This window comes from Nipponia nippon, unplaced genomic scaffold (genome assembly GCF_047370975.1).
Source record: "Nipponia nippon isolate SJK-2023a ecotype South Korea unplaced genomic scaffold, ASM4737097v1 scaffold_52, whole genome shotgun sequence".
NCBI lineage: Eukaryota > Metazoa > Chordata > Aves > Pelecaniformes > Threskiornithidae > Nipponia > Nipponia nippon.
Window position 1 is genome coordinate 389865 of NW_028262372.1, and position 25113 is coordinate 414977.

The window sequence follows — 25113 nt, forward strand, 5'->3', positions numbered from 1 at the left end:
CCCCCCCCCAGTGGGAGACAAGGTCCCGGCTGACATCCGCATCATCTCCATCAAGTCGACGACGCTGCGGGTGGACCAGTCCATCCTCACTGGTACGGGACTGGGATGACTGGGAGGGGACTGGGATGGATTGGAGGGGACTGGAGCAGACTAGGAGGGACTGGGATGGACTGGGATGGATTGTGAGGGACTAGGGGGGGACTGGGAAGGACTAGGAGGGACTGGGGGGCACTGGGGAGGGACTGGGACAGAGTGGGAGGGGACTGGGAGAAACTGGGGGGAACTGGGAGGGGACTAGGGCAGACCGGGGGGAGTGGGGTGGACTGGAAGGGACTGGGAGGGGACTGGGATGGACTGGGAGGGGACTGGGAGGGACTGAGATGGACTAGGAGGGAGCGGGGGGCACTGGGAGGGACTGGAGAGGACTGGGGGGCACTGGGGAGGGACTGGGAGGGACTGAGATGGACTAGGAGGGACTGGGGTGGACTGGGGGGCACTGGGAGGGACTGGAGGGGACTGGTAGGGACTGGAGGGGACTGGGGGTACTGGGGAGGGACTGGGATGGACTGGGACAGACTGGGAGGGGACTGGGACGGACTGAGATGGACTAGGAGGGAGTGGGGGCACTGGGAGGGACTGGAGGGGGCTGGGAGGCACTGGGAGGGACTGGAGGGCACTGGGAGGGACTGGGAGGGACTGGTGGCGCCGGGGTGGCCCACGCGGGCGCTGCCCCCCCAGGGGAGTCGGTGTCGGTGATCAAGCACACGGAGCCGGTGCCCGACCCCCGCGCCGTCAACCAGGACAAGAAGAACATGCTCTTCTCCGTGAGCCACCGCCTGTCACCCCCTCACCCGTGTCACCCCGTCACCGTGTCACCCCGTCACCGTGTCACCCTGTGTCACCCCATCACCCGTGTCACCCCGTCGCCCCATGTCACCCTGTGTCACCCTGTCGCCCCGTCACCCTGTCACCCCATCACCGTGTCACTCCGTCACCCCGTGTCACCCCGTGTCACTCCGTCACCCCGTGTCACCCCGTGTCACCCCGTCACCGTGTCACCCGTGTCACCCCGTGTCACCCTGTGTCACCCCGTCACCATGTCACCCGTGTCACCGTGTCACCCGTGTCACCCCGTGTCACCCCATCACAGTGTCACCCATCACCCCGTCACCCTGTCGCCCCGTCACCTGTGTCACCCCATGTCACCCCATCACTGTGTCACCCGTCACCCTGTCGCCCCGTCACCCTGTCACCATGTCACCCTGTCACCCATGTCACCCCGTCACCCCATCACCATGTCACCCGTGTCACCCATGTCACCCCGTCACCGTGTCACCCCATCACCGTTTCACCCGTGTCACCCCGTCACCTGTGTCACACGTGTCACCCTGTCACTCTGTCGCCCCATCACCCGTGTCGCCCCTGTCACCCCATCACCCGTGTCACCCTGTCACCCCATCACCCGTGTCACCCCGTCCCCCGCGTCCCACCACCGTGTCCCCACCGCGCATCCCGCCACGTCTCCTCCGTGTCCCACCGCCTGTCCCTTGGTGTCACCGCCACGTCCCTCGTGTCCCCCCACCGTGGCCCCCGGTGTCACCGCCGTGTCCCCCGTGTCCCCCGTGTCCCACCACGCGGCCCCTGGTGTCCTCCCCACGTCCCACCACGTGTCCCCGGTGTCACCGTGTCCCCACCCCATGTCCCCCGTGTCCCACCACGTCCCCACCACGTCCCACCACGCGTCCCCACCGTGTCCCTCGTGTCCCATCCCCACCACGTGTCCCCACCACGCGTCCCCTGGTGTCCCCGCCATGTTCCTCATGTCCCCACCACGTCCCACCACGTGTCCCCACTGTGTCCCTCGTGTCCCGTCCCCACCACGTGTCCCCACCACGTCCCACCACGCGTCCCCTGGTGTCCCCGCCATGTTCCTCATGTCCCCACCACATCCCACCACGTGTCCCCACCGTGTCCCTCGTGTCCCGTCCCCACCACGTGTCCCCACCACGTGTCCCCACCACGTCCCACCACGTGTCCCCACCGTGTCCCTCATGTCCTGTCCCCACCACGCGTCCCCTGGTGTCCCTGCCATGTTCCTCATGTCCCCATCACGTCCCACCACGTGTCCCACCACGTCCCCACCACGTGTCCCCACTGTGTCCCTCGTGTCCCGTCCCCACCACGCGTCCCCACCGTGTCCCTCGTGTCCCGTCCCCACCACGTCCCACCACGCGTCCCCTGGTGTCCCCACCACGTCCCACCACGTGTCCCCACCGTGTCCCTCGTGTCCCGTCCCCACCACGTGTCCCCACCACGTGTCCCCACCACGCGTCCCCTGGTGTCCCCGCCATGTTCCTCATGTCCCCACCACGTCCCACCACGCGTCCCCACCGTGTCCCTCGTGTCCCGTCCCCACCACGTGTCCCCACCACGTCCCACCACGCGTCCCCTGGTGTCCCCGCCATGTTCCTCATGTCCCCACCACGTCCCACCACGTGTCCCCACCGTGTCCCTCGTGTCACGTCCCCACCACGTGTCCCCACCACGCGTCCCCTGGTGTCCCCACCACGTCCCACCACGTGTCCCCACCGTGTCCCTCATGTCCTGTCCCCACCACGCGTCCCCTGGTGTCCCCGCCATGTTCCTCATGTCCCCATCACGTCCCACCACGTGTCCCACCACGTCCCCACCACGTCCCACCACGTGTCCCCACTGTGTCCCTCGTGTCCCGTCCCCACCACGCGTCCCCACCGTGTCCCTCGTGTCCCGTCCCCACCACGTGTCCCCACCACGTCCCACCACGCGTCCCCTGGTGTCCCCACCACGTCCCACCACGCGTCCCCACCGTGTCCCGTCCCCACCACGTGTCCCCACCACGTGTCCCCACCACGCGTCCCCTGGTGTCCCCGCCATGTTCCTCATGTCCCCACCACGTCCCACCACGTGTCCCCACCGTGTCCCTCGTGTCCCGTCCCCACCACGTGTCCCCTCCACGTGTCCCCACCACGCGTCCCCTGGTGTCCCCGCCATGTTCCTCATGTCCCCACCACGTCCCACCACGTGTCCCCACCGTGTCCCTCGTGTCCCGTCCCCACCACGTGTCCCCACCACGTGTCCCCACCACGTCCCACCATGTGTCCCCACCGTGTCCCTCATGTCCTGTCCCCACCACGCGTCCCCTGGTGTCCCCGCCATGTTCCTCATGTCCCCATCACGTCCCACCACGTCCCCACCACGTCCCACCACGTGTCCCCACTGTGTCCCTCGTGTCCCGTCCCCACCACGCGTCCCCACCGTGTCCCTCGTGTCCCGTCCCCACCACGTGTCCCCTCCACGTCCCACCACGCGTCCCCTGGTGTCCCCACCACGTCCCACCACGCGTCCCCACCGTGTCCCTCGTGTCCCGTCCCCACCACGTGTCCCCACCACGTGTCCCCACCACGCGTCCCCTGGTGTCCCCGCCATGTTCCTCATGTCCCCACCACGTCCCACCACGTGTCCCCACTGTGTCCCTCGTGTCCCGTCCCCACCACGCGTCCCCACCGTGTCCCTCGTGTCCCGTCCCCACCACGTGTCCCCACCACGTGTCCCCACCACGCGTCCCCTGGTGTCCCCGCCATGTTCCTCATGTCCCCACCACGTCCCACCACGCGTCCCCACCACGTCCCTCATGTCCCAACCCCACGTCCCCCCCACGCGTCCCCCGCCTCCCCCCCCCCCCCCCCCATAACCCCCATCCGCCTCCCCGCCCCCGCAGGGCACCAACATCGGGGCGGGCAAAGCCGTGGGCATCGTGGTGGCCACGGGGGTGAACACGGAGATCGGGAAGATCCGGGACGAGATGGCGGCCACCGAGCAGGACAAGACGCCGCTGCAGCAGAAGCTGGATGAGTTCGGGGAGCAGCTCTCCAAGGTCATCTCCCTCATCTGCGTGGCCGTCTGGCTCATCAACATCGGCCACTTCAACGACCCCGTCCACGGCGGCTCCTGGATCCGCGGCGCCATCTACTACTTCAAGATCGCCGTCGCCTTGGCCGTGGCCGCCATCCCGGAAGGTTCTGCGGCCTCCTCGGCCCCGGGGGGGGGGAGGGGAGGGGAGGGGGGGAGGGGCTGTAGGGGCCTTCCTCCATCCCCTATGGGCTCCTCAAGGCCCGTCCTCCATCTCCTAGGGCTTTCTGAAGGCCATCTGTGGGCCCCTGTGGGCCTATAACGTCCGTCCGTGGTCCTATATGGGCCTATAACGTCCGTCCGTGTGCCCCTGTGGGCCTATAACATCCGTCCGTGGTCCTATATGGGCCTATAACGTCCGTCCGTGTGCCCCTGTGGGCCTATAACGTCCGTCCGTGGTCCGATATGGGCCTATAACATCCGTCCGTGGGCCCCTATGGGCCTCTAACGTCCGTCCTTGGTCCTATATGGGCCTATAACGTCCATCCTTGGTCCTCTATGGGCCTGTAATGTCCGTCCTTGGTCCTATATGGGCCTATAATGTCTGTCTGTGGTCCCCTATGGGTTTATAATGTCCATCTTTGATGCCCTATGGGCTTATGATGTCCATCTTCGGTCCTATAGGAGCTTATAACGTCCCTCCTCGGTCCTATAGGGGCTTATAATGTCCGTCCTCGGTCCTATAGGGGCTTATAACGTCCCTCCTTGATCCCATAGGGGTTTAGAACATCCCTCCTCGGTCCTATAGGGGCTTATAACGTCCCTCCTCGGTCCTATAGGGGCTTATAACGTCCCTCCTTGATCCCATAGGGGTTTAGAACATCCCTCCTCGGTCCTATAGGGGCTTATAATGTCCGTCCTCGGTCCTATAGGGGCTTATAATGTCCGTCCTCGGTCCTATAGGGGCTTATAACGTCCCTCCTTGATCCCATAGGGGCTTATAACATCCCTCCTCGGTCCTATAGGGGCTTATAACGTCCCTCCTCGGTCCTATAGGGGATTATAACGTCCCTCCTCGGTCCTATAGGGGCTTATAATGTCCGTCCTCAGTCCTATAGGGGCTTATAACGTCCCTCCTCGGTCCTATAGGGGCTTATAATGTCCGTCCTCAGTCCTATAGGGGCTTATAACGTCCCTCCTTGATCCCATAGGGGTTTAGAACATCCCTCCTCGGTCCTATAGGGGTTGATAACGTCGTTACTGAGCCCCGGGGGGGGGCTATAATGCCCGCCCTTGACCCGATACGGACTTCACGCCGTCCACCCTGGGTCCTATAGGGGCTTACGGCGCCCTTCCTTGATGCTCTGTGGGCCCGTCGCCTCTCCCCGGTCCCCACGCGGGGCCGGTGGCCGCGCCGCGGGGCTGAGGGGCCACCTCGCCGTAGGGTTGCCGGCCGTCATCACCACCTGCCTGGCGCTGGGGACGCGGCGCATGGCCAAGAAGAACGCCATCGTGCGCAGCCTGCCCTCGGTGGAGACCCTGGGCTGCACCTCCGTCATCTGCTCCGACAAGACCGGCACCCTCACCACCAACCAGATGTCCGTCTGCAAGGTGGGGGCCAGCGCGGGGTGCCCCACCCCCACCCCCCCGGGACCCCCTGGGTGCCCCATCCCCCCCCCCCGGGACCCCCTGGGTGCCCCACCCTCCCCCGGGACCCCCAACAGCCCCTTGGGTGCCCCAACCTCCCCTGGGACCCCCTGATGTCCCCTTGGGTGCCCCACCCTCCCCCAGGACCCCCTGGGTGCCCCACCCTCCCCCAGGACCCCCAACAGCCCCTTGGGTGCCCCAACCTCCCCTGGGACCCCCTGATGTCCCCTTGGGTGCCCCACCCCCCCCCAGGACCCCCTGGGTTCCCCCCCCTCCCCCGGGCCCCCCTGGGTGCCCCACCCCCCCCCAGGACCCCCTGGGTGCCCCAATCTCCCCCGGGACCCCCTGATGTCCCCTTGGGGGCCCCCCCCCCCCCCCGGCCCCCCGGGGGGCCCCACCCCCCCAGGACCCCCTGGGTGCCCCAACCTCCCCCGGGACCCCCTGATGTCCCCTTGGGTGCCCCACCCCCCCCCGGGACCCCCTGGGTGCCCCACCCCCCCCCCAGGACCCCCTGGGTGCCCCACCCTCCCCCAGGACCCCCTGATGTCCCCTTGGGTGCCCCACCCCCCGTGCGACCCCCTGGGTGCCCCAATCTCCCCCGGGACCCCCTGATGTCCCCTTGGGTGCCCCACCCTCCCCCAGGACCCCCTGGGTGCCCCAATCTCCCCCGGGACCCCCTGATGTCCCCTTGGGTGCCCCAAGGATCCCCTGACGTCCCCTTGGGTGCCCCAACCTCCCCTGGAACCCCCTGATGTCCCCTTGGGTGCCCCAAGGTCCCCTGGGACCCCCTGGGTGCCCCAAGGTCCCCAAGGGCCCCCTGAGGTCCCCTTGGGTGCCCTGATGTCCCCAAAGACCCCCTGAGGTCCCCTCGGTGTCCCAACGTCCCCAAAGCCCCCCCCCGCCACCGATGTCCCCCTGGGTGCCCCAACGTCCCCAAGGGCCCCCTGACATCCCCTAGGGTTCCCCGATGTCCTCGAAGCCCCCCCGATGTCCCCCTGGGTGCCCCAAGGTCCCCAAGGGCCCCCAGCCCCTCCCCCCCCCGGGACCCCCCTGACCCCTTTTCCTCCCCCCCCTCCCCTCCCCCCCCAGATGTTCGTCGTGGACAAGGTGGAGGGCGACGTCTGCTCCCTCAACGAGTTCTCCATCACCGGCTCCACCTACGCCCCCGAGGGCGACGTGTGAGTGGCCTGGCGCCCGCGGGACCCCGGTGGCCCCCCCGGGGGGGGGGGGGGGGGGGTCGGTCCCCGTCCCCCGTGGGACCCTGGTGACCCCCGTCCCCCGCCACGGGCTGGTAACGACCTTTCTTGGGGGTCCCCGTTGGTGGCCATCCTGGGGGACGTTGGAGCAGCCAGGGGGGTGTTGGGGGTTGGTGGGGCACCCCAGGGGACCTCGGGGGGTCCTTGGGGACGTTGGGGCACCCAAGGGGACCTCGGGGGGTCCTTGGGGACGTTGGGGCACCGAGGGGGACCTCAGGGGGTCCTTGGGGACGTTGGGGCACCCAAGGGGACCTCAGGGGGTCCTTGGGGACGTTGGGGCATTGATGGGGACCTCGGGGGGGTCCTTGGGGACGTTGGGGCACCCAAGGGGACGTCAAAGGGTCCTTGGGGACATCAGAGCACCCAAGGGGACGTCAAGGGGTCCCTGGGGACGTTGGGACACCGAGGGAGACCTCAGGGGGTCCTTGGGGACGTTGGGGCACCCAAGGGGACGTCAAGGGGTCTTTGGGGACGTTGGGACACCAAGGGGGATGTCAGGGGGTCCTTGGGGACGTTGGGGCACCCAAGGGGACCTCAGGGGGTCGTTGGGGCACCAAGGGGGACCTCAGGGGGTCCTTGGGGACGTTGGGGCACCCAAGGGGACGTCAAGGGGTCTTTGGGGATGTTGGGACACCAAGGGGGACGTCAGGGGGTCCCTGGGGATGTTGGGGCACCCAAGGGGACCTCAGGGGGTCGTTGGGACACCAAGGGGGACCTCAGGGGGTCCTTGGGGACGTTGGGACACTGATGGGGACCTCAGGGGGTCCTTGGGGACGTTGGAGCACGCAAGGGGACATCATGGGGTCCTTGGGGACGTTGGGGCACCCAAGGGGACGTCAAGGGGTCCCTGGGGACGTTGGGACACCGAGGGAGACCTCAGGGGGTCCTTGGGGACGTTGGGGCACCCAAGGGGACGTCAAAGGGTCCTTGGGGACATCGGGGCACCCAAGGGGACCTCAGGGGGTCGTTGGGGCACCAAGGGGGACCTCAGGGGGTCCTTGGGGACGTTGGGGCACCCAAGGGGACGTCAGGGGGTCTTTGGGGACGTTGGGACACTGGGGGGGACCTCAGGGGGTCCTTGGGGATGTTGGGGCACCCAAGGGGACATCAAGGGGTCCTTGGGGACATCGGGGCACCCAAGGGGACCTCAGGGGGTCGTTGGGTCACCAAGGGGGACCTCAGGGGGTCCTTGGGGACCTTGGGACAACCAAGGGGACATGATGGGGTCCTTGGGGACACCGTGGCACTCGGGGTAGGGGGGGGGGTGTCCTGGGACGCCCCTCGGGGTGCCAGCACAAGCGTCCCCCCACGGCCCCCGCGTCCCCCAACGTCCCCCGCGTCCCCCAACGTCCCCCGCGTCCCCCAACGTCCCCCGCGTCCCCCCGCCCAGGATGAAGCAGGAGAAGCACGTGAAGGCCGGGCAGTACGACGGGCTGGTGGAGCTGGCCACCATCTGCGCCCTCTGCAACGACTCCTCCCTCGACTACAACGAGGTGACGCCCGTCCCCGTCCCCTCCGTCCCCTCCGCTGCCACCGCCGCCCCCGGTGACGCCGCGTCTCCCCGCAGTCCAAGGGCATCTACGAGAAGGTGGGGGAGGCGACGGAGACGGCCCTGACCTGCCTGGTGGAGAAGATGAACGTCTTCAACACCGACGTCCGCAGCCTCTCCAAGGTGGAGCGGGCCAACGCCTGCAACTCCGTAAGCGTCCCCTCCCGTCCCCTCCTGTCCCCTCTTCGCCTGACGTCTTCCATGTCTTGACCCCGTGTCCCCACGGGGTCCCGTCCCCACCTTCTCCGTGTTGACCCTGCGTCCTGTTGGCACCGCTGTCCTCCCCCGTGTCCTCGTTGTCCCCATGTCCCCAAGGTCCTCCCCGTGTCCCCACCGATCCCGTCCCCACCATGACTCCACGTCCCCCTGCGTCCCGTTGACCCCGCCGTCCTCCCCGTGTCCTCGTTGTCCCCGTGTCCTCGTTGTCCCCATGTCCCCAAGGTCCTCCCCGTGTCCCCCCCATGACTCCACGTCCCCCTGCGTCCCGTTGACCCCGCCGTCCTCCCCGTGTCCTCGTTGTCCCCGTGTCCTCATTGTCCTCATGTCCTCGTTGTCCCCGTGTCCCCACCGATCCCGTCCCCACCATGACTCCACGTCCCCCTGCGTCCCGTTGACCCCGCCGTCCTCCCCGTGTCCTCGTTGTCCCCGTGTCCTCGTTGTCCCCATGTCCCCAAGGTCCTCCCCGTGTCCCCACCGATCCCGTCCCCACCATGACTCCACGTCCCCCTGCGTCCCGTTGACCCCGCCGTCCTCCCCGTGTCCTCGTTGTCCCCATGTCCCCAAGGTCCTCCCCGTGTCCCCACCGATCCCATCCCCCCCGTGACTCCACGTCCCCCTGCGTCCCGTTGACCCCGCCGTCCTCCCCGTGTCCTCGTTGTCCCCGTGTCCTCGTTGTCCCTGCGTCCTCATTGTCCCCAAGGTCCTCCCCATGTCCCCACCATGACTCCACGTCCCCCTGCGTCCCGTTGACCCCGCCGTCCTCCCCGTGTCCTCGTTGTCCCCCTGTCCTCGTTGTCCCCATGTCCCCAAGGTCCTCCCCGTGTCCCCACCGATCCCGTCCCCACCATGACTCCATGTCCCCCTGCGTCCCGTTGACCCCGCCGTCCTCCCCGTGTCCTCGTTGTCCCCGTGTCCTCGTTGTCCCTGCGTCCTCGTTGTCCCCAAGGTCCTCCCCATGTCCCCACCATGACTCCACGTCCCCCTGCGTCCCGTTGACCCCGCCGTCCTCCCCGTGTCCTCGTTGTCCTCACGTCCTCCTTGTCCCCATGTCCTCTCCGTCCCCGTGTCCTCGCCGTCCCCAAGGTCCTCCCCGTGTCCCCGCGTCCCCCGCTGACCCCCCTCTTGGCCTCCCCGTCCCCGTAACGACGTCCCCGTCCCCAGGTCATCAAGCAGCTGATGAAGAAGGAGTTCACCCTGGAGTTCTCCCGCGACCGCAAGTCCATGTCCGTCTACTGCTCCCCGGCCAAAGCCTCCCGAGCCACCGTGGGCAACAAGATGTTTGTCAAGGTGAGCCCCCCACATCGCCCCCGCCCCGCCCCCGCCTCACGCCGCCCCCACCCACCCCACCCCCTCCATCGTAGGGCGCCCCCGAGGGCGTCATCGACCGCTGCAACTACGTCCGGGTGGGCACCACGCGCGTCCCCCTGACGCCGGCCGTCAAGGAGAAGATCCTCGCCGTCATCAAGGAGTGGGGCACCGGGCGCGACACCCTGCGCTGCCTGGCCCTGGCCACCCGCGACGCCCCGCCCAAGAAGGAGGACATGGTCCTGGAGGACTCCACCAAGTTCGCCGAGTACGAGGTGATTTCGAGGAGGGGGAGGGCTCCTCGGTCTCCTATGGACGCCTATAGGCTCTTCTGGGCGTCTTCCGGTCCCGTATAGCCCCCTTCTCGGGTGCCCGTGGTCCGTAGGGGTGTCTAATGTCCCCTCTTCGGGGGTGCTTGGTCCCGTATGGCTGGAGAACGCCCTTCTTGGGGGGCCTTGGTCCTGCGGGGGGGTAGAAGGTCCTCGCTTTGGGGGCCCTGGGCCCCTATGGCCCCGTAACGCCCTCTCTCTAGGGTCCCTGGTCCTATAGGGGTGGCCGAGGTCCCCTCCTTGGGGTCCCTGGTCCCATATATGCCCTGTAATGCCCTCTCTATAGGGTTCCTGGTCCTATAGGGGTGGCTGATGTCCCCTCCTTGGGGTCCCTAGTCCCATATAGGCCCCGTAACGCCCTCTCTCTAGGGTCCCTGGTCCTATAGGGGTGGCCGAGGTCCCCTCCTTGGGGTCCCTGGGCCCATATATGCCCTGTAATGCCCTCTCTATAGGGTTCCTGGTCCTATAGGGGTGGCTGATGTCCCCTCCTTGGGGTCCCTGGGCCCATATAGGCCCCGTAACGCCCTCTCTCTAGGGTCCCTGGTCCTATAGGGGTGGCCGAGGTCCCCTCCTTGGGGTCCCTGGTCCCATATAGGCCCCGTAATGCCCTCTCTATAGGGTCCCTGGTCCCCTAAGGGTGGCTGATGTCCCCTTGTTGGGGTCCCTGGGCCCATATAGGCCCCGTAACGCCCTCTCTATAGGGTCCCTGGTCCCCTAAGGGTGGCCGAGGTCCCCTCCTTGGGGTCCCTGGTCCCATATAGGCCCCGTAACGCCCTCTCTCTAGGGTCCCTGGTCCCCTAAGGGTGGCTGATGTCCCCTCCTTGGGGTCCCTGGTCCCATATAGGCCCCGTAACGCCCTCTCTGTAGGGTCCCTGGTCCTATAGGGGTGGCCGAGGTCCCCTCCTTGGGGTCCCTGGGCCCATATAGGCCCCGTAACGCCCTCTCTATAGGGTCCCTGGTCCCCTAAGGGTGGCTGATGTCCCCTTGTTGGGGTCCCTGGTCCCATATAGGCCCCGTAACGCCCTCTCTCTAGGGTCCCTGGTCCTATAGGGGTGGCCGAGGTCCCCTCCTTGGGGTCCCTGGTCCCATATATGCCCCGTAATGCCCTCTCTATAGGGTCCCTGGTCCCCTAAGGGTGGCTGATGTCCCCTCCTTGGGGTCCCTGGTCCCATATAGGCCCCGTAACGCCCTCTCTGTAGGGTCCCTGGTCCTATAGGGGTGGCCGAGGTCCCCTCCTTGGGGTCCCTGGGCCCATCCATCCCATCCCCCCCCCCCCAGACGGACTTGACCTTCGTGGGCTGCGTGGGGATGCTGGACCCCCCCCGTAAAGAAGTGATGGGTTCCATCCGCCTCTGCCGGGACGCCGGCATCCGGGTGATCATGATCACGGGGGACAACAAAGGGACGGCCATCGCCATCTGCCGCCGCATCGGCATCTTCAGCGAGGAAGAGGAGGTGACGGGGCGGGCCTACACGGGGCGGGAGTTCGACGACCTCCCCCCCGCCGAGCAGCGGGAAGCCTGCCGCCGCGCCTGCTGCTTCGCCCGCGTCGAGCCCACCCACAAGTCCAAGATCGTCGAGTTCCTTCAGTCTTTCGATGAGATCACCGCCATGGTGAGGGTCTTTTGGGGGGTCCTGGGGGGGGGGGGGCGGGGGCTGGCATCGCTCTGATGTCATCTCGGGGGTCCCGCGTGGATCGGACGTGGGTTTGGGGGTCCACCATCGCTCGGGGGGGGGGGGTGGGTTCGTGGGGGTCCCGCGTGGATCTGACCCAGCCTTGAGGTCCCATCACATCTCCAGGAGATGTTCTGGAGCTCCAGGGTGGCCGATACCCTGCTAGGGGGGCACCCATCAACCCTTGGGAGACCCACCACCCCCTTAGGGCACCCACCACCCCCCTTGGAGGACCCACCACCCCCTTGAAGCACCCACCAACCCTTGGGAGACCCACCACCCCCCTTGGGAGACCCACCACCACCTTGGGGCACCCGTCAACCCTTGGGGCACCCACCACCACCCTTGAGGCACCCACCAACCCTTGGGAGACCCACCACCACCCTTGGGAGACCCACCACCACCCTTGGGGCACCCACCACCCCCTTGAGGCACCCACCACCCCCCCTTGGGAGTCCCACCACCCCCCTTGGAGCACCCACCACCACCCTTGAGGCACCCACCAACCCTTGGGAGTCCCACCACCCCCTTGGAGGACCCACCACCCCCTCGAGGCCCCCCCCCCCACCCTTGGAGGACCCACCAACCCTTGGGAGACCCACCACCCCCCTCGGAGGACCAACCACCCCCTTGAGGCACCCACCCCCACCCTTGGAGGACCCACCAACCCTTGGGAGACCCACCACCCCCCTTGGAGGACCAACCACCCCCTTGAGGCACCCACCCCCACCCTTGGAGGACCCACCAACCCTCTTGGAGGACCCACCACCCCTCTTGGAGGACCCACCAACCCTTGGGAGTCCCACCACCACCCTTGGAGGACCAACCACCCCCCCTTGGGAGACCCATCAACCCTCGGGGCAGCCCCCCCCCCGCCCCGGTTGACGCCCTCCCGCCCCCGCAGACGGGTGACGGGGTGAACGACGCGCCGGCGCTGAAGAAGGCGGAGATCGGCATCGCCATGGGCTCGGGGACGGCGGTGGCCAAGACGGCCTCCGAGATGGTGCTGGCCGACGACAACTTCTCCACCATCGTGGCGGCGGTGGAGGAGGGCCGGGCCATCTACAACAACATGAAGCAGTTCATCCGCTACCTCATCTCCTCCAACGTCGGGGAGGTGGTCTGGTGAGAGGGCGGCGGCCTCCCAGTTCGGCCCAGTTCGGCCCAGTGCCCTCCCATCTCGCCGGCGTCCTCCTATTCCCGCCCAATCCCCCGGTTCCTCCCAGTCCCACCAGTTTCTCCAGCTCCCTCCTGTCCCACCCAGGTCCCCCCGGTCCACCCAATCTTCCCAAGCTCCCCCCAGTTCATCCCAGTTCCCCCCAGTTCATCCCAGTTCCCCCCGGTTCATCCCAGTGCCCCCATTCTCACCAGCTTCCTTCTATTCCCACCTACTCCCCCAGTTCCTCCCCGTCCCCCCAGTTTCTCCAGCTCCCTCCTCTCCCCCCCGTTCCCCTCAATCTTCCCGAGCTCCCCCAGTTCCCCCCAGTTCATCCCAGTTCATCCCCGTTCCCCCCACTTCATCCCACTCCCCCCCGGCTCATCCCAGTGCCCCCATTCTCACCAGCTTCCTTCCATTCCCACCTACTCCCCCAGTTCCTCCCAGTCCCACCAGTTTCTCCAGCTCCCTCCTCTCCCCCCAGATCCCCTCAATCTTCCCGAGCTCCCCCCAGTTCCCCCCAGTTCATCCCAGTTCATCCCAGTTCCCCCCATTCCATCCCAGTTCCCCCCGGTTCATCCCAGTGCCCCCATTCTCACCAGCTTCCTTCTATTCCCACCTACTCCCCCAGTTCCTCCCAGTCCCACCAGTTTCTCCAGCTCCCTCCTCTCCCCCCAGATCCCCTCAATCTTCCCGAGCTCCCCCCAGTTCATCCCAGTTCCCCCCAGTTCATCCCAGTTCCCTCCAGTTCATCCTAGTTCCCCCCAGTTCACCCCAGTGCCCTCCATCTCACCAGCGTCCTCCTATTCCTGCCCAATCCCCCAGTTCCTCCCAGTCCCACCAGTTCCCCCCAGTACCCCCCATTCCCCCATCTTCCCCAGTCCCCCCAGTTCTCCCCATCTCCCCCAGTTCCTCCCAGTTCTCACCATCTCTCCCTAGTCCCTCCACCTCTCCCAGTCCCCCCAGTCGTCCACCTCCCCCAGGCCCCCAGTTCCCCCCAGTCCCCCCACCTCTCCCAGTCCCCCCATCTCTCCCCACCTCCCCCAGTCCCCCACCTCCCCCAGTTCCCCCCACTTCTCCCAGTCCCCCCAGTCCCCCACCTCCTGCAGTCCCCCAGTCCCCCCCCGACCCCCCCGCCTCCCCCAGCCCCCCAGTCCCCCCCGCCTCCCCCAGTCCCCCCACCTCCCCCAGCCCCCCCAGTCCTCCCCAGTCCCCCACCTCCCCCAGTCCCCCCAGTCCCCCGAGTCCCCCCACCTCCCCCAGCCCCCCCAGTTCCCCCACTCCCCCACCTCCCCCAGCCCCTCCAGTCCCCCCTGACCCCCCTGCCTCCCCCAGTTCCCCCAGTTCCCCCAGTCCCCCAGCCCACCCAGTCCCCCCAGTCCCCCCCTGACCCCCCCGCCTCCCCCAGCCCCCCCAGTTCCCCCAGTCCCCCAGCCCCCCTAGTTCCCCCCTGACCCCCCCACCCCCCCCCAGCCCCCCCACCTCCCCCAGTCCCCCACCTCCCCCAGCCCCCCAAGTCCCCCCTGACCCCCCCGCCTCCCCCAGCCCCCCCAGTTGCCCCAATCCTCCAGCCCCCCAGCCCCCCAGTCCCCCCCTGACCCCCCTGCCTCCCCCAGCCCCCCCAGCCCCCCCAGTTCCCCCAGTCCCCCCCTCCCCCAGTCCCCCCAGTCCCCCCAGTCCCCCCAGCCCCCCCAGTCCCCCCCTCCCCCCAGCCCCCCCAGCCCCCCCAGTCCCCCACCTCCCCCAGTCCCCCCCACCCCCCCGCCTCCCCCAGTCCCCCCAGTCCCCCACCTCCCCCAGTCCCCCACCCCCCACCCCCCAGCCCCCCCGCCTCCCCCAGTCCCCCCCACCTCCCCCAGCCCCCCCAGTCCCCCACCTCCCCCACCCCCCCACCCCCCAGCCCCCCTGACCCCCCCGCCTCCCCCAGTATCTTCCTGACGGCGGCGCTGGGGCTGCCGGAGGCCCTGATCCCGGTGCAGCTGCTCTGGGTGAACCTGGTGACGGACGGGCTCCCGGCCACCGCCCTGGGCTTCAACCCCCCCGACCTGGACATCATGGACAAGCCCCCGCGCAGCCCCAAGGAGCCCCTCATCAGCGGCTGGCTCTTCTTCCGCTACCTGGCCATCGGGGGTGAGACAGCGGCCACCGGCTACCGGGACCTCCCCCACCCCTCCTGCACCCCGGGCAGGGCCCTTCTGGGTGGTGGCCCCTTGTAGACCCCCATAGTGGCCCCTTGTAGACCCCCATGGTGGCCACTCGTAGACCGCTGGGGTGGCCGCTCGTAGGCCCCTGGAGCGGTGGCCCCTTGTAGACCCCCATGGTGGCCACTCGTAGACCGCTGGGGTGGCCACTCGTAGGCCCCTGGGGTGGTGGCCCCTTGTAGACCCCCATGGTGGCCACTCGTAGGCTCCCATGGTGGTGGCCCCTTGTAGACCCCCATGGTGGCCACTCGTAGGCTCCCATGGTGGTGGCCCCTTGTAGACCCCCATGGTGGCCACTCGTAGACCTCTGGGGTGGCCACTCGTAGGCCCCTGGGGTGGTGGCCCCTTGTACACCCCCCATGGTGGCCACTTATAAGCCCCCGGGGCGGTGGCCCCTTGTAGACCCCCCGTGGTGGCCACTTGTAGACCGCTGGGGTGGCCACTCGTAGGCCCCCGGGGCAGTGGCCCCTTGTAGACCTCTGGGGTGGCCACTCGTAGGCCCCCATGGTGGTGGCCCCTTGTAGACCCCCACGGTGGCCCCTTGTAGACCTCTGGGGTGGTGGCCCCTTGTAGACCCCCCATGGTGGCCACTTATAAGCCCCCGGGGCAGTGGCCCCTTGTAGACCCCCATGAGTGGCCCCTTGTAGACCTCTGGGGTGGCCACTCGTAGGCCCCCATGGTGGTGGCCCCTCGTAGACCCCCGTGGTGGCCCCTCGTAGACCCCCGTGGTGGCCATTGTAGCCCCCCGTGGTGGCCCCTCCTCGGCGCCGGTGGTGGTGGCCCGCGCCCCGCCTCACCCCCGGCCCCCGCTCTCCCCCCAGGCTACGTGGGAGCCGCCACCGTGGGCGCGGCCGCGTGGTGGTTCCTCTACGCCGAGGACGGGCCCAGCGTCACCTACCACCAGCTGGTGAGTGCGGGACCCCCCGACGGCAGCCGCCGGCTCCCCGAGGTCCTGCGGTGGCCCCAAGGTCCCCGCGGTGGCCCCGCCATCCCTATGGTGGCCCCAAGGTCCCCATGAGGGTCTCTGTGGTGGCCCTGCCATCCCTATGGTGACCTCAAGGTCCCCATGGTGGCCCCGCCATGCCAATGGTGGCCCCAAGGTCCCCGTGGTGGCCCCGCCATCCCTATGGTGACCTCAAGGTCCCCGTGGTGGCCCCACCATCCCTATGGTGGCCCTGAGGTCCTTGTGGTGGCCCCGCCATCCCTATGGTGGCCCCAAGGTCCCCATGAGGGTCCCTGTGGTGGCCCTTCCATCCCAATGGTGGCCCCAAGGTCCCCGCAGTGGCCCTTCCATCCCTATGGTGACCTCAAGGTCCCCATGGTGGCCCCGCCATGCCAATGGTGGCCCCAAGGTCCCCGTGGTGGCCCCGCCATCCCTATGGTGGCCCCAAGGTCCCCATAGTGGCCTTCCATCCCAATGGTGGCCCCAAGGTCCCCATGAGGGTCCCTGTGGTGGCCCTGCCATGCCAATGGTGGCCCCAAGGTCCCCATGAGGGTCCCTGTGGTGGCCCTGCCATCCCAATGGTGGCCCCAAGGTCCCCGCAGTGGTCCTGCCATCCCTATGGTGGCCCCGCCATCCCTATGGTGGCCCCAAGGTCCCCATGAGGGTCCCCGTGGTGGCCCCGCCGTGCCAGCGGTGGCCCCAAGGTCCCCGCGGTGGTGGCCCCGCCACCCCCATGGTGCCCCCGTGGTGACCTCCCCGCGTCCCCCTCGCCTCCCCGGGGGTGCCCGCGGGGGCGACGACGTCCCCGCGGGGGTGACGACGTCCCCGCGGTGTCCCCGCGGTGTCCCCGCAGACCCACTTCATGCAGTGCACGGAGCACAACGTGGAGTTCGAGGGCCTGGACTGCGAGATCTTCGAGTCGCCGGTGCCCATGACCATGGCCCTCTCCGTCCTGGTCACCATCGAGATGTGCAACGCCCTCAACAGGTAGGGGGGTGGTCTTCACCGTCACCACCACCTTCACCATCATCACCACCACCACCAAGACCATCGACACCAACACCATCGCCATCAACACCGCCGTTAACACCACCACCACTAAGACCAACGCCAACACCATTGACACCACCACCGCCATCACCACCATCAATACCATCATCACCATCACAACCACTATCGAGACCATCACCACCACTACCACCATTAACACCATCAACACCACCACCAAGACCCATTAACCCCATCAACACCAACACTACCACCCAGACCAGTGACACCACCGCCACCATCAACACCGACACCGCCACCATCAACACCGACACCACCACCATCACCACTCTCACCACCACCATCACCACCATCACCATCACAACCACTATCAAGACCATCACCACCACCATCAAGACCATCACCAACACCACCGCCATCACCATCACAACCACTATCAAGACCATTAACACCACCACCACCAAGACCGTTGACACCATCACCACCACCATCACAACCACTATCAAGACCATCACCACCACCACCATTAACACCACCACCATCACCATCACCACCACCACCACCATCACCACCACCATTAACACCACCACCACCACCATTAACACCACCAGCACCACCAACACCACCATCACCACCACCATTAACACCACCAACACCACCATCACCACCACCACCATCACAACCACCGTTAACACCACCACCATCACCACCACCGTTAACACCACCACCACCATCACAACCACCATTAACACCACCACCACCACCACCATCACAACCACCATTAACACCACCATCACAACCACCATTAACACCACCACCACCGCCGCCATCACAACCACCATTAACACCACCACCACCACCTTCACCACCGCCGCCTTGGTGTGTCCCTCCCCCAGCCTCTCCGAGAACCAATCCCTGATCCGCATGCCGCCTTGGGTCAACATCTGGCTGGTGGGCTCCATCTGCCTCTCCATGTCCCTCCACTTCGTCATCCTCTACGTCGACCCGCTGCCTGTAAGGGGGCTGGTGGCCACGGGGCGAGTGGTGGCCACTGGGCGGGTGGTGGCCACGGGGAGGTTGGTGGCCATTGGGGTGGTGGCCACGGGGAGGTTGATGGCCACGGGGAGGTTGGTGACCATTGGGGTGGTGGCCACGGGGTGGTTGATGGCCACGGGGAGGTTGGTGGCCATTGGGGTGGTGGCCACGGGGAGGTTGATGGCCACGGGGAGGTTGGTGGCCATTGGGGTGGTGGCCACGGGGTGGTTGATGGCCACGGGGAGGTTGGTGGCCATTGGGGTGGTGGCCACGGGGTGGTTGATGGCCACGGGGCTGGTGGTGACCATGGGGCTGGTGGCCACGGGGTGGTTGATGGCCACGGGGAGGTTGGTGACCATTGGGGTGGTGGCCACGGGGAGGTTGATGGCCACGGGGAGGTTGGTGGCCATTGGGGTGGTGGCCACGGGGAGGTTGATGGCCATGGTGGGGCTGGTGGCCATGGGGTGGTGACCACGGGGGTTGGTGACCATGGGGGTTGGTGGCCATGGGCTTGGTGGCCATGGGGCTATGGGGGGGTCCATCCTCAGCCCGTCTCCCCCCCCCTCCCCCCCCCCCCAGATGATCTTCAAGCTGACGCCCCTGGACCTGATGCACTGGTTCATGGTGCTGAAGATCTCCTTCCCCGTCATCCTGCTGGACGAGGCCCTCAAGTTCGTCGCCAGGAACTACCTGGAGGGTGAGGGGCTGCCACCGTCCCCCCGCTCCCCTCCCTCTCCCCCTCCGTCCCTCCCCACGTCCCCACCGGCTCCTCCACCATCTCCTGGGCCCCTCCGCCATCTCCTGTCCCCTCCATCGCTCCTCCCGTCCCCTCCACCATCTCCCGTCCCCACCACCATCTCCCTGTCCCCACCATCTCCTCCCTGTCCCTCCTGGTCCCCTCCACCATCTTGGTCCCCTCCATCTCCTCCTGGTCACCTCCACCGTCTCCCTGTCCCCACCGCCATCTCCTGTCCCCTCCATCGCTGCTCCTGTCCCCTCCACCATCTCCTGTCCCCTCCACCATCTCCCTGTCCCCACCATCTCCTCCCTGTCCCTCCTGGTCCCTCCTGGTCCCCTCCACCATCTTGGTCCCCTCCATCTCCTCCTGGTCACCTCCACCGTCTCCCTGTCCCCGCCGCCATCTCCTGTCCCCTCCACCGTCTCCTCCTGTCCCCACCGCCATCTTTGTCCCCTCCATCCCTCCCTGTGTCCCCACCATCTCCTCCTGGTCACCTCCACCACCGTCTCCTGGTCACCTCCGCCATCTTCCTGTCCCCACCGCCGTCTCCTGGTCCCCACCACCATCTTCTGGTCACCTCCCCCACCGTCCTCCTGGTCCCCTCCGCCATCTCCGTGTCCCCGCCATCTCCGCCTGTCCCCTCCTCCATCTCTCACCGCCATCTTCTCCGTTCCTCCCCTCTCGTAGCGTAAACTCGTGTCCCCTCCATCGTCCTCGGGCCCGGCCACAGGTACCCCCCGCCTGTCACCCAGGGCTGTGTCCGTGTCACCCCCCCCCCCCCCCGTCACCCCCTGGCGGTGTCACCCTCATCCCCACGTCACCGTCACCTTCGTGTGTCCCCGTCACCCCATGGCTGTGTCACCGGCACCTTCGTGTGTCACCGTCACCCCCACGTGTCCCTGTCACCCCGCCACATCCCTGTCACCCCCCCCCCCGTGTCACCCTCATCCCCACGTCACCGTCACCCCATGGCTGTGTCCCTGTCACCCCCTGGCTGTGTCACCCTCATCCCCACGTCACCGTCACCCCATGGCTGTGTCGCTGTCACCCCGTGGCTGTGTCACCCTCATCCCCACGTCACCGTCACCTTCGTGTGTCCCCACCACCCCATGGCTCTGTCCCTGTCACCCCGTGGCTGTGTCCCTGTCACCTTCATGTGTCACCGTCACCCCCACGTGTCCCTGTCACCCCCCTGTGTCACCCTCATCCCCGTGTCACCATCGCCTTCATGCGTCCCTGTCACCCCATGGCTGTGTCACCGTCACCCCGTGGCTGTGTCCCTGTCACCCCACGTGTCCCCATCACCCCACGTCCCCGTCACCTTCATCCCCACGTCACCGTCACCTTCGTGTGTCCCCGTCACCCCCCCCCCGTGTCGCCCTCATCCCCGCATCACCTCCACGTGTCCCCGTCACCCGTCACCCCACGGCTGCGTCACCGTCACCCCCACGCGTCACCGTCACCCCCGCAGCGGGAGGACAAGGGCGATGATGACGGGGGGGGGGGGGGAAGGAAGGCTGGGGGGAGGGGGGACGGGGGGGACGGGGTCAGCGCGGCGGGGGGGGGCGTCACCCGCGACGTCACGCGACGTCACCGCCTCCGCCCCTCCCCCAGCCGACGCCGAGGACACTCGGAAGAAGCGGAAGTGACCCCCCCCCCCCCCCGGGGTCACACACACCCCCCCCCGCACCCGGAGCTGCTCGGCTCCCCCATAGCGCCGTGGGGCGGCCCCATAGCGCCGTGGGGCGGCCTCCTGCCGTGGGGCGCCCCTTCGCCGTGGGGCGGCCCCATAGCGCCGTGGGGCGGCCTCCTGCCGTGGGGCGGCCCCATAGCGCCGTGGGGCGGCCCCCCCGCCCTCGCTTATTTATTGCCAATAAAGGGAAAACCGCCCCCCACCCCCCCCCCCCACCCCCCCGCCTCATTTTTTTTGGGGGGGGGGGGGGGGGGACACACATCGGGCAGCCAATCACGGCAAGGGTGGTGCCTGGGGTGGAGGGGGCGGGGCCGGGCAGTAACACCCCCCTCCCCCCCCCAATTCCCACGCTCCATTTTGGGGGGGTGCCCCCCATGTTGGGGGGCAGCTGCCCCATATCCCCCCCCGCCCCCTCCCCCCACCAATGTGGGGATCTGGGCGTGTCCCCCCAGCCCCCTTTGGGGGCGGGGCTCGATGGGGGCCCCACCCTAGGGCGGGGCTGGGGGTTGGCCCCACCCACTCCCCCTCAAGCCAAGACCACCCCCGCCCCCGATTCGGGGCTCATTCGCCCCCCAACTCCCGGCTCCGCAGGTGAGGGGGGGGGGGGATCCCGGCCCCACGGCGTGGGGGGGGGGCGCGGGGGGGGGGGGGGGGGGGGGGCGGGGGGAGGGGGGGGGTTGGCGCTGGCAGACGTGGCCAATCCCGGCCGGACTTTGGACCCTACCGCCGGGGTGGGGGAGGGGAGGGCGGGGGGGGCTGGGGACCCACGCGTCCGGGGTGGGGGGAGGGGGTGTGGGGCCAGGACAGGGGGGTTGGGGGGAGGATGTGGGGCAGGGATGGGGGGGAGCTATGGGGCAGGACCCAGAGGTTGGGGGTGGCTGGGGGGGAGGGCATGGGGGGCAGGACCCACACGTGGGGGGTGTCTGTGGGGCAGGACCCATAGGTTGGGGGCGTCTATGGGGCAGGACCTATAGGTTGGGGGCATCTATGGGGCAGGACCCACACGTGGGGGGTGTCTGTGGGGCAGGACCCATAGGTTGGGGGTGTCTATGGGGCAGGACCCACACGTGGGGGGTGGGACCCCATTGCTTGGGCGTGTACTTGGGGGGCAGGACCCCCACATGGGGGGCAGGAGCCCAGCGCTCCTCCAGGGCACCGGGGCCCCTCTGGCCCCCCTCCCCTGGCACTCTATGGTCCCTCAGGGCACCGGGGCCCCTCTGGCCCCTCTCCCCTGGCACTCTATGGTCCCTTTATGGCACTGGTGCCCCTCTGGCCCCTCTCCCCTGGCACTCTATGGTCCCTTTGTGGCACTGGTGCCCCTCTGGCCCCTCTCCCCTGGCACTCTATGGTCCCTCACGGCACCGGGGCCGCTCTGGCCCCTCTCCCCTGGCACTCTATGGTTCCTCACGGCACCGGGGCCGCTCTGGCCCCTCTCCCCTGGCACTCTATGGTCCCTTTATGGCACTGGTGCCCCTCTGGCCCCTCTCCCCTGGCACTCTATGGTTCCTCACGGCACCGGGGCCGCTCTGGCCCCTCTCCCCTGGCACTCTATGGTCCCTCATGGCACTGGTGCCCCTCTGGCCCCTCTCCCCTGGCACTCTATGGTCCCTTTGTGGCACTGGTGCCCCTCTGGCCCCTCTCCCCTGGCACTCTATGGTCCCTCACGGCACCGGGGCCGCTCTGGCCCCTCTCCCCTGGCACTCTATGGTCCCTCACGGCACCGGGGCCGCTCTGGCCCCTCTCCCCTGGCACTCTATGGTCCCTTTATGGCACTGGTGCCCCTCTGGCCCCTCTCCCCTGGCACTCTATGGTTCCTCACGGCACCGGGGCCGCTCTGGCCCCTCTCCCCTGGCACTCTATGGTCCCTCACGGCACCGGGGCCGCTCTGGCCCCTCTCCCCTGGCACTCTATGGTCCCTTTATGGCACTGGTGCCCCTCTGGCCCCTCTCCCCTGGCACTCTATGGTTCCTCACGGCACCGGGGCCGCTCTGGCCCCTCTCCCCTGGCACTCTATGGTCCCTCATGGCACTGGTGCCCCTCTGGCCCCTCTCCCCTGGCACTCTATGGTCCCTTTATGGCACTGGTGCCCCTCTGGCCCCTCTCCCCTGGCACTCTATGGTCCCTTTGTGGCACTGGTGCCCCTCTGGCCCCTCTCCCCTGGCACTCTATGGTTCCTCACGGCACCGGGGCCGCTCTGGCCCCTCTCCCCTGGCACTCTATGGTTCCTCACGGCACCGGGGCCGCTCTGGCCCCTCTCCCCTGGCACTCTATGGTTCCTCACGGCACCGGGGCCGCTCTGGCCCCTCTCCCCTGGCACTCTATGGTCCCTTTGTGGCACTGGTGCCCCTCTGGCCCCTCTTCCCTGGCACTCTATGGTCCCTCACGGCACCGGGGCCGCTCTGGCCCCTCTTCCCTGGCACTCTATGGTCCCTCACGGCACCGGGGCCGCTCTGGCCCCTCTCCCCCCAGCTCCGTGCCCCCCGCCGGCGCCATGGCCGCCCCCGCCCCGGACCTGGCGGCCCTGCTGCCGCCCCACAAGCTGCGCGCTCTGGCCCAAGCCTGGTTGGAGGAGGACGGCCCGGCCCCCGACCCGGCCGCCGCGGCCGTGGGGCTGGCCCCCCGGCGAGCCCGGCTCCTCTGCAAATCGGCGGGGGTGCTGGCGGGCGCCCCCTTCGCCGAAGCGGCGTGGGCGGAAACGGGGTGCCGGGTGAAGTGGCTGGTAGCCGACGGCTCCTCGTTGCCCGCCGGGAGGACGGTGGTGGCCGAGGTGGAGGGCCCCGGCGCCGGTTTGCTCTTGGCCGAGAGGGCGGCGCTCAACTGCTTGGGGCGGTGCAGCGGGGTGGCCACGGCGGCCGCCAGGGCGGTGGCGGTGGCCAGGGCAAGCGGTTGGGCGGGGACGGTGGCCGGGACTCGGAAGACGACGCCCGGCTTTCGATTGGCTGAGAAATACGCGCTGGGGGTGGGGGGCGCCGACCCCCATCGCTACGGGGTGGGGGGGCTCCTGCTGCTGAAGGACAATCACCTGCTGGCCGCCCGCGCCCCCCTGCGCCAGGTTGGGGGGCTGGGGGGGGCACCCCCATTTTGGGGGGTGGGACCCCATTTTGGATGGGGGTGGGGAGGGGGATGCCATTTTGGGGGGGGGAGACCCCATTTTGGGGGGGCGATGGGGGGAGGGAGCCCGGTTGGGGGGTGGGGGACCCCATTTTGGATGGGGGATGGGGAGGGGGATGCCATTTTGGGGGGGGGAGACCCCATTTTGGGGGGGCGATGGGGGGAGGGAGCCCGGTTGGGGGGTGGGGGACGCCATTTTGGGGGGGGTGGGGAGGGGGACCCCATTTTGGATGGGGGGTGGGGAGGGGGCTCCATTTGGGGGGAGGGGACCCCATTTTGGGGGGGCCATGGGGGGAGGGGGACTCCATTTTGGGGGAGGGGACCCCATCTTGGGGGGGCGATGGGGGAGGGGGACTCCATTTGGGGGGAGGGGGGAGGGAGCCCGGTTTGGGGGGTGGGGGACGCCATTTTGGGGGGTGGGGAGGGGGACCCCATCTTGGGGGGGCGATGGGGGGAGGGAGCCCGGTTTTGGGGGGAGGGGTGCCCCAAATTTGGGGGGGGGGCGATGGGTGGGGGGCGATGGGGGGGGGGGGGGAAACGACACCATTTTGGGGGTCAACGGGTGGGGGGTCGACGGGATGGACGCCATTTTGGGGGGTGGGGGGACGCCATTTTGGGGGGGTCAACGGGTGGGGGGGGTCGACGGGACGGACGCCATTTTGGGTGGGTCGACGGGACGGACGCCATTTTGAGGGGGTCAACGCCTGGGACCACATCGGGGTTGGGGGGGGGGGGGGTGTGTCTCCCCGTGGGGTGCCCCTCCCCCCTCACCCTCCCCTCCCCCCAGGTGGTGGGGGCGGCGCGGCGGGCGGGGGGTTTCACCCTCCGGCTGGCGGTGGAGGTGGGGACGGCGGCCGAGGCGCTGACGGCGGCCGCCGCCGGCGCCGACGTCGTCCTCTTGGACAACTTCACGCCGCAGGTGTGAGCTCTGCCCCCCAAGTGTGGGGCTGGGGTTGGTTGATGGGGGGGGGGGGGGGGGGGGGGGGCAACCCCACGGCTAACGGCCTCCCCTCCCCCCCACCCCCAAACCAAGGCGTTGCACATGGCGGCGGCGGCGGTGAAGGCCGCCCACCCGCGGGTGACGGTGGAGGCCAGCGGCGGCGTGGGGCTGGAGACCCTCCCCCACTTCTTGGGGCCCCACGTCGACGTGGTCTCCATGGGGTGCCTGACCCACGGCGCCCGCGCCCTCGACTTCGCCCTGCGCGTCCTGGCCGAGGGGGAGGAGGGGGAGGGGGGGGAGGGGGCGCATTGAGTGTGTGTGTGACCCCCCCCCACCCCCCGCATCGAGGGGACCCCCCCCAACCCCCACCCTGGGGTCCCCCCACCCCCGCATCGAGGGGACCCCCCAACCCCCACCCTG

General features: G+C 68.6%; 2 protein-coding genes across 7 annotated transcripts in view; both read left to right on the plus strand.

Moving 5' to 3' along the window:
- Window positions 1–25113, plus strand: part of ATP2A1 (ATPase sarcoplasmic/endoplasmic reticulum Ca2+ transporting 1) — a 78385-nt gene that overhangs the window by 6308 nt on the left and 46964 nt on the right. The window contains exons 6-23 of one of the 6 annotated variants that reach the window (XM_087735091.1): window positions 12–92; window positions 739–824; window positions 3758–4055; window positions 5333–5499; window positions 6625–6713; window positions 8182–8284; window positions 8359–8490; window positions 9721–9846; window positions 9921–10139; window positions 11472–11807; window positions 12772–12992; window positions 14951–15153; window positions 16046–16131; window positions 17021–17154; window positions 18072–18189; window positions 18790–18907; window positions 19637–19679; window positions 20564–20860. In XM_087735091.1, the coding sequence (XP_087591217.1) occupies window positions 12–92; window positions 739–824; window positions 3758–4055; window positions 5333–5499; window positions 6625–6713; window positions 8182–8284; window positions 8359–8490; window positions 9721–9846; window positions 9921–10139; window positions 11472–11807; window positions 12772–12992; window positions 14951–15153; window positions 16046–16131; window positions 17021–17154; window positions 18072–18189; window positions 18790–18907; window positions 19637–19641 (2522 nt within the window). In that variant the 3' untranslated portion in view covers window positions 19642–19679; window positions 20564–20860. Of the gene's footprint in view, window positions 1–11; window positions 93–738; window positions 825–3757; window positions 4056–5332; window positions 5500–6624; window positions 6714–8181; window positions 8285–8358; window positions 8491–9720; window positions 9847–9920; window positions 10140–11471; window positions 11808–12771; window positions 12993–13460; window positions 13998–14950; window positions 15154–16045; window positions 16132–17020; window positions 17155–18071; window positions 18190–18789; window positions 18908–19636; window positions 19680–20563; window positions 20862–25113 lie in introns of those variants that run through there. The other 5 variants (XM_087735089.1, XM_087735090.1, XM_087735088.1 and 2 more) reach the window with 5 other exon arrangements.
- QPRT (quinolinate phosphoribosyltransferase) lies at window positions 21204–25005 on the plus strand. Its single transcript, XM_087735058.1, has 4 exons — window positions 21204–21233; window positions 23112–23694; window positions 24541–24672; window positions 24787–25005. The coding sequence occupies exons 2-4, from the start codon at window positions 23134–23136 to the stop codon at window positions 25003–25005; spliced, it is 912 nt and encodes a 303-aa protein (XP_087591184.1). The 5' UTR covers window positions 21204–21233; window positions 23112–23133.